This window comes from Ochlerotatus camptorhynchus, unplaced genomic scaffold (genome assembly GCF_037179485.1).
Source record: "Ochlerotatus camptorhynchus isolate MF236.1 unplaced genomic scaffold, CSIRO-AGI_Acam_v1.1 ptg000128l, whole genome shotgun sequence".
Taxonomy (NCBI): domain Eukaryota; kingdom Metazoa; phylum Arthropoda; class Insecta; order Diptera; family Culicidae; genus Ochlerotatus; species Ochlerotatus camptorhynchus.
The window spans coordinates 1,810,915-1,822,783 of NW_027040618.1; the positions used below are offsets into that span (position 1 = coordinate 1,810,915).

At 36.6% G+C, this 11,869-nt stretch overlaps 1 protein-coding gene across 1 annotated transcript; it reads left to right on the plus strand.

Moving 5' to 3' along the window:
- Positions 1–2,623: 2,623 nt before the first annotated feature.
- LOC135700091 (large ribosomal subunit protein bL17m-like) lies at positions 2,624–3,274 on the plus strand. Its single transcript, XM_065220482.1, has one exon. The coding sequence runs from the start codon at positions 2,624–2,626 to the stop codon at positions 3,272–3,274; it is 651 nt and encodes a 216-aa protein (XP_065076554.1).
- The last annotated feature ends 8,595 nt before the right edge of the window (positions 3,275–11,869 follow it).

Here is an 11,869-nt window from a genome sequence, read left to right on the forward strand (position 1 = left end):
GGTTAGATAATGACAGCAGTAAGTTGAGAGTGTCGATTGCAGTCTGAAATTGAGATAATAAGCAAACTTTCTCCTATTTCATGCTGAGGGGAAAGTTGAAAAGGGATGGTTATCGATTTTAACAGAAATGGTTCGAATTTTCAACTGTTTCTCAATAATTTAAAAATTAATACTTTCCACCACGGCAGTTCCAATATTGCTAATTACAGTTCAACCATAGCAGTGCGATCGGTATCAATTACTGGAACCGAATAAATAACATGCTATCATTCCGGAAAAATCACAGATCCAAACGAGCGTGACGTGCAGTTTTTCCAGCACACCGAAATCAACCAGCATCGATAAATAAAGGAAAAAACACGATTGACGACTTTGTAATGAAAATTGAATTCAATTTTTATCACGTTCCCAGAATCGGTCGGAAAAAGGCATCCGATCAAACAGCATGAATTTCGACATCTCATTCGCTTTGATGAAAGCAATCAAGGAGTCGTCTCCTCCCCCTCCCATCCGAAAAGTCAGTCCAGTTGATGATGATGCGCGCCCGATGATGGGGAAGCGAGGAAAGGAAGACAAGTGACAAATTTTCTACATTTTCGTCAAATTCGTTTAATTTCAAATTCCTGCACGCCATGAAAGGTGAAATGAATGCGAAAAATGAAAAACACCGAGTTCAGAGCAATTCCGAGGAAATGAAAGTGCAGATTTTCTTTCCATTGCTTTACATCGATTGCTTGCCTGTACTTTGTTTGCATCGCACTGGCGTCGTCCGGATTAAATTCACCGAAAATGGAATGAATCACATTCGACGACGAAATTGGAATTGATTCCTCCTGGGTGGCTCAAGCTCGGTAGGTAATGAGTTTTGGTTGGTTTTATTTTCTGTTAAATTTAATGTTAAATTAATTCATCGTCGACGTCGGTCGTCTTAAACGCATGCACCCGGTATGGAAACTAGCACCGGAACAGAATTATGATCGATGATTTATGCCCCGCGTGATGTTGGCCTGATTCGAGCTGATTTACGGCATCGTATATTGGCGTTAATTGAGAGACGAGTGATGGTATCTAGAGGGCAGCAGTGTCAAAAGGGTTCGAGAGCTATGGGTTGCTTTGGATTGTTGAATATATTACGCTACATCCAGCTAACAACTTTTTAGAAGTAATGAAATTGGGTTGTTAGCGGAATGCTTAAATAAAACAGCAAAAAGGTTATTTTCCATTTAATTCTACATTGTAGTTTAATTTTTATGCCTGTGATCTTGACATTTTTACCTAGAGGATGAGTACTTACGGGGGTTTGGATTTTAATAAGTCTTTAGTGGGAATAACACTGATGAAGACTGCACATTGTAGTCGAAATACGTATCTTTCATGGATACCATAATTAATATAGTGGAATCAAATGGAAGATAAACTTTTTTGCTGTTTTATAAATTTTTAGAGATCATCCCTATGTCAATAGTCATTACTGCTAAAGCTTCATTGTGACAACAAAGAAATTGCTGGATAACATTTAATTGATAATTAAAAATTATATGAGGAGCCGTCCATAAACTACGTAGAAAGATTCTTCTACATTTCCAACACCCCCCTTCCCCCCGTAGACAACCGTAGATATTTGGCATCTCCTCCCCTTCCCCCTACCTGCCTACGTGTTTTTTTTTCAATACTACAAAATGCGCTGAAAACGGAAAAAATAGAATAATCCTGAACAAAATAGAATATTTGTGACCCTCCAGAAAGTCTTCAACAAAAGGTTGTTCAAACCAAACATTGAAATCGTCAATCATCGGGAGCTCCATGTCTGAATAATTGAAAAGCATCTTATCAGGAGGCAGCTCAACTGAAACATTATCGAATCAGACAACTTCCATGACATCTGCTGGGTCGTCCACCACACAAAGCACTTCTTCCGATCGCTGCTTTAAAATGCCACATTGCTCTTTGATGCAAAGTATTGGCCACAAACAGTGCACACGCGTCCTGGAAAAAGATAAACGATTTTTTTTCTCCTCTGGTTTGTTTTCCGTCGCTCTTGTTTTCCGTGCTAAGCACCAATGCTGCCGACGCCAGGAAGACAGCTCCCACACCTGGACCCTACCTATTGCCCCATAAACTCATGAACCGTGGACCAATGGCTTTACTTCCCTTCCGAAGGAAGGCGTGATCTGAAATGATATGCCTTAGAACATCCCGGTGGCGCTGACTGGGATTGAACCCAGGCCTGCTGGGGTGAGAGGTAATCACGCTTACCACTACACCACCAGCGCAGCTAAGAAAAAACGATACCGATTGTCATTTGGTCAAATCCAGACCAATGAGCTAAAATCGGTATTTCACACGCAGCCCTTTCAGATTACCATGAAACTTTGCCAATTGTTCGCAATGGGAAGTCATTAACACTCCCGATCAAAAATTTGGGAGCACTTCCCAAATAACATACTGTGGCTGTCAAGATTTTTTCTCGTAATTCCCCGATTCTCGTTTCATCCTCAGTCTTGGGAAAAATGTGTTTTAATTGAATAATCACCGGTTTCCAGTGCGGAAATTGTTCCTACACTAGTTTAATAATCAACATATAAAGTGAAATTATCGTAATAAAGTGCTAACACACCCAAAAATGAACCAAGCCGAAGTGGTCAAGCTGATGAAACAGCTGAAGGTTGCGATCAGACCCCGTCATCGAAACTTGAAAAACATCGACGGACCGGAAGGGCGGCTCGACAAGCTTCGCAAAACCGTGACGGCGCTGATCAAACACGAACGGATCGAGCTGAACTACCAGCGAGCGGATGAAGCGCGGGGCTACGCCGAGCGGCTGATCTCCGATACCATCCGGTACGGGGATTGCCACAAGCCGACGATGGAAATGGCCGACTATTGGCTGACGGAGAAGCAGCTGGTGCACAAGCTATTCAAGGTGCTGGCGCCCAGGTTCGAAGAGTACAAAGTGTCCGCCACGCGGATGTACAAGGCACCGAAAGAATATCCCGGCTGGTATCGGAAGCGCGCGGTACTGGAGCTGCGGGGGAATCCGTATCCTTCGCTGGTGCAGAATTTGTACCAGAATCGGAATTTACTGCACAATGTTTTGCTGGACGAGGCGCGCAAGGATTTCCGCAAGGAAAAGTACGCGGAAATTGCGGCGCAAATTGGCGGTACGATGGAGACTCACTCATCACATTGGAACAACCAGATAAGTACACTTGCTTTTTATTTTATTCTACACATATATCCCAATCATTTTATAACTAAATACGTGCCAGAATAAAAAGTTTTTTTTTTATTCTGGAAGTGGGAATACACTTGTGTATTTTTGCGGGACTTATTGTATCAGAAAATGACCTCAGAATGTACGTGCAGAAACAGGCATTCTTGAAATGGGTCGTTTGATGTACGATAGAGCTGTCACCTTCCATCTCCAGGGCTAAAAATATTTGCACATTCGACATACAGAAAATGCAGATAAGTTTCTTCCATAAAAACTCTGCCGGTACAGAGGGCGATGGATTGTACTCACACACACACACACACTTCCCAAATAACATACTGTTTAACGTAAAATTTCCATTTTCTGTATGTAATTTGAAAGATATTGAATGAAATTTGCTTCGTAAGTATTTTGATCTATAAAGGGGAAACGGCTCTAATGTTGGCCTATGGATCTAAGATTGGGCCCATCGCTAAAAATCTGCTATTGATCAATTTTATCTAGATTAACGCGTCATTGGGACGGTAGTAATGGATATTTTTGGTCGTTATTGAAAATTTAGTCGATTGCTGAATTAATGTATGGGCCCAAATTGATATTTAATATTTTTTTATTGTTTCTTGAACTCCTTCACGCCGACGGCACAATAATATGTTTATGTTATTTTTCACATATTCTGGGCAGGATTCTCATTATGTGATACCATAACTAGCTTATTGATTTACTTCTGTCCATAATTTAATTATGATCCTAAAAGTGAAATATACGTTCCTATGGGATACAGCCAAATCGTTGTGCTTTAGAAGTACGATGAGATCCGATAGATTTGGCAGTGAAGGAACAGTTTTTATTTCCATTTCGTCAAGCCAGTGTAGACCACATACAATGATTATTACAATGTTTACTTAGATACTATGCATTAATTCTATTCTGTTTTAGCTTAGTTTTTATTTGCTGCTTGGACATAGTGATGTCCATAGTTCCGCAATGCAAATAATATAGGCGCATCATTCGATTGATTGGGCTATTTTTTGCATAGTTTGTTTTATACGATTTTTCTGAAAATAAATTCCGTGTTCTAAGATAACGACAAGGTGTGTAAAAGTTTAATTGTGCGAGAATTTCTGCCGAATCTATGGGCATTGAAATAATGTCGTTGATGAAGAAAAGCATTGCAAATTGGCGGCGCTCCTTAAGTGTTTGTATATTGATATTTATAAGATGGTAATGGAAAAGCAGTCCAATTCAATTTACGTAAAGCGTATAAAAGGAATTGTTTTTGGACAGATTCTATACGTTCTTCGTGTATGGAAATGTATGGATTCCATACTAGGTGGCAGTATTCCAGAATTGGCCTTACATATGTGGTTTATAATAGCTTAATAGTGTATGGGTCTTCGAAATTATGACTGAACCTTTAGATGAAGCCTACCCAAGTAACATTTTAAGTTTTATGAAATACTACAAAGCAACTATAAAACAACATTCATAAAACCCTGGTCAAGGCTATTTTGTCATTAATGCATCCACCAAAACCTCATTAAGACTAGAATTTGTCTAGTTGGCCCACCCTGGAGGAGGTTCTGAAGGGTGTATTCTCGAAGCTCTTCAAGATTGATTGACTGTAAAAGGTTGTATGACGAACGCAATGAGAACCATTTGAAAGCTACAATAAAAGCTATTTAGGAACAATAAAAGCTATTTAGCAACAATAAAAACCCTTTCCGAGCCATTTCCCCTAGCCGCATGCTGAATCCACTAGGAAAGCATCAATCAAGATAGAAAAGGATTTATGAATCCGATCTTATCAAAATAATTAATATAGAAAATGATGGTATAAAAATCTTGTTGAATATCCAAATTTATTACAAAAGACCTCATTAAGTGGCCTAGTTTTAAATGCCATATCAAATTGTATGTGAAATGTACGTGAAAACATCGAAAAAATTAAGCTCACCCTCGTAAAACGTCGATTTGACTAATTATTTAACATTGAAAAAAAAAAAAATATATGCTTCAGATCAAGCTTGGTCGAGATTTTTTTTTTATTATTTTCGCATTTAAATGTTTGCTCATTGCTAAATTAACCAAAATATAGTTATATCTAAGAAAATATTGATTGAAAATCGAAGATTGTAAAAAACAAGCAAACAAATTGTAACATGGCGGTGGCTTAAAAATTGAATTTCATGGGTCATTTGTGAAAAAGTTGTTTTGCTTTCAAGAATTCCTTAACAAATTAATAAGGTTTTAAAATGGCTTTTATGAAGAAAACTTGCAGGCTGAATTGTATTTATCTGAAGCCATTTTGCTTAATCCTAACCCGTTCAGATTTATGGCAGCATTTATGGAGGCAAAGTGGCCTGCAAAAAGTTAAACGTCAAAGTTTGTTTATCTTTCGATAGTTGCGCTGTGAGATCCAGGATTCTTCCAGGCGATTTTCTCCCGATGTATTGGGAGCAGTTACTCAGATAGTTTGCGATACTGTTTTACAACATTTCGCATTTCAAACAGCTGGAAGCGTTATCGTTCCCGAAAAAGATCCCCTTCTTCCGGATGGTTACAGAAGTGAACCATCCAATGATGCAGAGATGTACGGTTGAATGAAATTTTCGGAGAGTCTTTCGCCGAATAAAATCACTGCTTTGGATAGGAAACCAGCTAATCTCCGCTAACTAACAGTTTCAGTGGTTTGCTGTCGGTTGTTATTTCGATTGTTATCGCAAGATCTGGAGAAGGCTGGTATGTTTTTCAACTTTAGACAATGTTTTATGAGTTCGAGGGCCCCGCTCACTTTACTCTTCTCCGACAGATGGTCAGTCGTTGGTTGTGTGCTGGTTCTTCTAAAGAAGTAAATTTATCTGAAATCGACTAGATTTTTTCATCCTACTTCGTCTATCCTTCGAGATTTCAAGGTCATAAATTTGGCATTTATTAACTATGAGAAACCATCTTTTAACCTCAATTTGTAAACAAAGTAATTGGGAAGTTAATGATGCACTTTAAAAAGGCTAAAAAGCAACAATAAATGCTTTTTTCTCTAATGCAAAACCTAATTGTTTTATGGTTGCTTTTATAATGGTAGAACACGTTTATTAAGAATTTTATCATGACATCAACAAACAATTGCTAATGACGTTTATGCTTGAATTACAGAACAGTTCTAAGGAGGGATTGATAACTGTTTTAAATTTATTTTTAAAACAAGACAGTTTTTGACTTTCCTGCCAGACTATAAAAACTAAATTGATTGTTCATTGCCTTTATAAAACCATCATAAATCAGAGTGGATGCTAAATGGTTACTGAATTGTTACTTGGGTAACATTCTGTTTGCTTTACTAATGATAGTATTATAATGTTCTATAAAAGTTAGTTTGGAGTCTAGGATTTCACCTAGATCTCTTACAATTTTGCTTTTTTCTACTATTTGGTTGCCTAATGATATTTCAATATGCGGTGTTTCAATTTTTCTGCTAAATGCTATTGCAGTACATTTTTTTACGCTCAGTTGAAGTAGACTTTTACTACACCAGGTGTGGAATATATTGATTTCATTCTGGAATTCTTCTGCATCGCTAGAATTACTTATTTCCTTAAATAGCTTCATGTCGTCTGCATATACATTTTATTTTTTTAAGTATGTAGGAAATGTCGTTTATGTACAAAATAAAAAGAAGTGGGCCTAAATGAGAACCCTGGGGTACCGAAGAGTTGACTGAAATTGGTTCTGAAAGTTTATTTTGAAAGCGGACTATTTGTTTACGATGTGTTAGGTATGATTGAAACCAATTCAAAAGTACAGGCTCCATTCCTATTTTCTGCAATTTGAGGATTAATAATGGTATGTCGATGCGGTCAAATGCTTTACTGAAGTCGGTGTATAGCGCTTCAACGTGCTTGCCACTGTCCAACGCTTTAATAATGAAAGATACATATTCTAGAAGATTAGAGGTAGTTGAGCGACCTTTAAAAAAGCCGTGCTGTTCACTTGTAATTAGATTTTTCACCTGCTGAAAAATATTGCCGTTTACGATTGATTCAAAAAGTTTTGGAATGGAAGCAATTCCACGATAATTTCGAATGCCTGATTTTGCACCTGATTTGAAAATAGGTACCAAATAAGATGATTACCAAATTTCAGGGAATTTTCCATTTTTCAGAGACATGTTGAAAAGACGCTCTAGAGGAAATGCGAGTTCTTCAGAAAGGTTTTTCAAAAATATGGGTGCGATGCCGTCAGGGTCAGACCCTTTCGACGCGTTTAAGTTTTTTAGTGCATTGAGGACTTCATGGTGAGAAAGTTGGTTGACAGAGATTTTTTAGAAATTTCAGGAATGAATGCAAAGAAATCGCGGTGTATCATAGTTATTAGTAGGTAAATTACATTTCAGTTGTGCATGACAGCTGCTAGTTGAATAAAACACTTATTTGTGTAATTAATTTATTTGTTTAGATACAACCTCACGAGCCAGAATGTTTTTTTTTTTATTAAAGTTAACGTTGAACTTTTATTTTTCATTTGTTGAAAACACACTTTCCATTGATGAACGTAACTGTCATGTACTTCTTCCACGCATTTGAAGCTATGCACAGGAAACAGCTGCAGACTTATATTTATGTCTATGTATTAGCATAGATTTTTAGGCTTGCACGCATACAAGTGAACGAACCTGCCCTTATACGTGTTCATTTAGAGAATTAAAAAACAAAACAAGTAGTAAGTTGTGTTCATGATCAGAAGACAAAATTCGCCTAAGACAAAAGAAGAGGTATATTTTCAACGTTGGGAGCACAACAAAAATTATTTCATCTCACTTGGCTGGTAGCAAACAGATATTTATGTAAAACCGAATCGCAAGTAAATGAATGAGCTAGTTTTGATTTCATATAATGAGAATCCTGCCCAGATCATGTGATTTTTCATAAAAATATTATTATGCAAATTAATAGGAATTCAAAGAAAAATAAATAAATATTAAATAGCTTTGATTTTGCACCATAAAAGCTCAAAACTACCTCTCACTAATCTAGTCATATCTCAAAAACTATTTGTCCAAATCAATTTCCCTTGGAAACATATCTAGTAGAAGAGTTTTCCAAAGTGTGGTGAAAATTTAGGACCAAAGTATTAGGAAATAAAAAATCCTACGCATGGTAAAAATAGGCCATTTTTGACAATTTGCTTATTGCCGGCAATGAGCCTGTTTACTGTAGCTACTATAGCAATAAAAAAATGTGGGTACATCTATAAGAATTTACATTAAACAACCTTCAAATTGACGTTCTAAGATCACGAATAGCTTATTTATGTTTCCACCACGTATTCAAAATTGTAAATCTATAATAATTCCTGTTTTAATTAAATTGTTCAAGTCTAGTTTCTTATTGGAATACATCCCAAAAATGGAGACAAGTCCGAGTGGTATTCATACCAAAAGTGAACAAAAGAGATAAATCTTCACCAATATCATTTAGACCAATAAGTCTGTCTTCAATATTTTTGAAATAAATTAAAAAAAAAACGCATAGATGAATATGTTAAATCAGAAATACTTCTTAATAAACCATTATGTGAGGCACAATTTGCTTACCAGTCAGGCAAGTCAACATAACAGTTCTTCATACTCTCATTAATAAAATATAAAAATCCTTTGCGGCTAAAGACATTCTACTAGCAACGTTTCCTGACATTGAAGGTGCATTTGATAATGCATCTTTCACGTCTATGATAAGCGCCATGAGAAATTGTGGTTTTAATAAAAACATAATCAACTGGGTTGTGGAAATGCTATCCAAACGAGAAATATCAGCTAATCTAGGAAATTTAGTAGCAGCTGTAAAAGGCTGTCCTCAAGAAGGTGTTCTATCTCCCCTTCTGTGGTTTCTAGTTGTTGATGACCTTCTTTAAAAACTAAAGTATCAAGGATTCGAAATAATTGGTTTTGCGGGTGACATTGACATTGTAGGGTATACGTCCCTAACCTCGGTCTAATATGCAGCCATAGATTACGTTTTTAATCATAACTCATCAATTAATTTACCTGCAAACGATATTCTACTGCTAAATGGTATTCTTAGATATGCTTATCATGTCGTTTGCTATCAGGAACCGCAAAAAGTTGAAAAACTTACTTTTTTTAAGACAAAAACTCACCAGGGAAATGTATGTAATATCGGTCTATTGTCCCCAAATTGGGTCTATTTATGGATGCAACTTCGTCCTATCCTGTTTGATTCTCAAAAAAAACGCTCTTGGTAACGTTTTCTTATGTATTTTTTTTTATCACTATCACTGTTAACTTAATACTCTTCATTCCTCAAAACATTTCTTAGAGAAAATTTTACGAAAACTACATTAAATCACTCAAGTTAAAAATTAAAAATTAAAAATTTCGCTTATCGTCTTTCGACCGCAGAATATCTAAATCAAAACATTGTGATGTTCATTATACAGATTTGGCAGAAAAAATCTCCCTTCCTGTTCGTTCCTTATCATCCAAATGCAAACCACATTGTTGACGTTACTCTTATTGCTATATGCTGTCAAATGAATTTCATGGGCCAAAGTTAGGAACATAGAAAAGAAATGTGTCCCTAAAGTTGGGTCCATGATTTACTTGTGAAAACGTTGTTAAACAATTAAAATAAACATAAAATATTCAAACAGTAACTGTGAGTTTTACGTCTAGTGTGTATTATCAGGTAATTCCATTCAATAAATGCCATAATCAGGCCATTTGATGATCGTCAGTGCAACCTTCCCATCTTAACCTTAGAAGTCATGGCGGCTAAAAACTCCGAACAGAGTGATATTCTCAACCAGTTTTATTACTTACGAGAGCTGAAAATGTATTGAAATGTTGTGATATAAATTGATTTGTGTGTGGTACACATTTATCAATCATCAGTGATCAATATTTTCCTTATTTTTTGTGTAATATTCCTTAATTAATTATTTATTTGCGTGATAGGCCGAATGAAAGGACTAGACCCACATTACATACCGTAACCCTAGTCCGTGGAAAATTCGATAAAGTTGTTTTCGACAGAATGCAAAAACAAACTTCAAAATTCACACTATCGTGGTGCAAAGATGAGGGATTGAATGTCAATCCTTCAAAAACAACTATTGCACCTTTTACTAAAAGACGTAAAATCTCTATCACTGATCTTAAACTACACACTACCAAACATTCATGTGAATTTCCGTGCCCTGAGACCGACACATGCAAGCGGCCCAAATGACATAAGAATCAGTTGAAAGAAACGAGAATCTATTTCAATCCATCGTATTTTTCGTGGAGTTGCGTATGTTGTGGTTTGGGAACACTTAATTTTACATGACATGTTTGTTTACGTTTCATAATTTACGTCAAAGATGGATTACGTCTCGTGTAAAATTAATTATTTTTAAGTGTTTAGGAGACGTAAAGCTGTCACTATCTTCAGAAGTAAAGTTTTTAGTAGTAAACTCTGATGGAACAAACATATTGATCAACAAATAGGAAAAGCAACCAATGCATTTCGGACCTGCAAAAGAACGTTTGGAACAAAATGGGGTCTGAAGCCAAATATGATACACTGGATATACTCGACTATAGTCAAACCCAGGATTACCTAAGCCTCACTTATATGGTGGCCGAAAACTAAGCAACAAACGGCACAAGTCAAGTCACAATTCTGGTTCTATGAGGGTTCTGTAAACCATGATTTAGACTTGTAGAATGCTATAAAACGTCTATAAAACTTGCAATGTTACTTGGGACGTCAAACTAAACAAGCTACAAATGCTTGCTACTATTTCCATAACTGGAGCAGAGCAAGGTGTAGTACTCTCTCTACAGCCTTAGATGCTTTACTCAATATCCTTCCTCTTCATCAATTTATTCAACTGATCATGTTTGCAAAATTGCAAGCATCAGAAGATTTGGCGCTATCTGCATGGTTTGATTTTTTCTTCCGGACCAGAAATTTGTGACATCACGAGTGAAAATTTTAATTCCAGTTTATTTACGCGGTGATGAAAACGGCGCTGATCTATTGTTAGAGTTTTGCAATGTTCATTGCTTTTGTGCACGGAGTGACTTGAAAAAGAAAAGCGGAGTCGCTGGAGGAGGAATTGTTTAGGGATGACTATAGAAAAATATGCGTGGAAGCATCGGGAATGCGCTCCCGGGTGAAGTGATTTGGTGAGTACGTTCCAGTTGAAGATAGTTGACAAGTGTATTTGTGGTGATGCAAATTATGGTTTAGATGACGCATGTCTTCAAACATTTTGTGTATCCAAATAAAACATATTACATACTAAATACGCACAGGGCATCGTCTGCTGACCATTGCCGCGGGTATCTCGTGGGAGTCCCAGGTACCCGGTTCAAGCTTTAGTTGGCGGCGGTGGCTCTTCTTGACCTTCTACCTCCTGAGTAGTTAGTGTGAATAAGGGCGTCTATGTGATGTTTTGCTGTAGCTGTTGTGGACATCTAGTAAAAATTGTAAAAATTTCTAAATGCTAATCATTTATAGTTGATTATATTGATAACATTAAAATGACTATTATTGAAAGGTTATGATCCTTTTAGATGTCTTGGCTTAAAAAAATATATGATCGAAGTGCTGATCATTTACCGAAGTAGGAAAAATTTCAAATTATAAC

Bases quoted from the DNA above. Each gene is read 5' to 3' on its own strand.
- LOC135700091 (XM_065220482.1), top strand. From the start codon at position 2,624: ATGAACCAAGCCGAAGTGGTCAAGCTGATGAAACAGCTGAAGGTTGCG.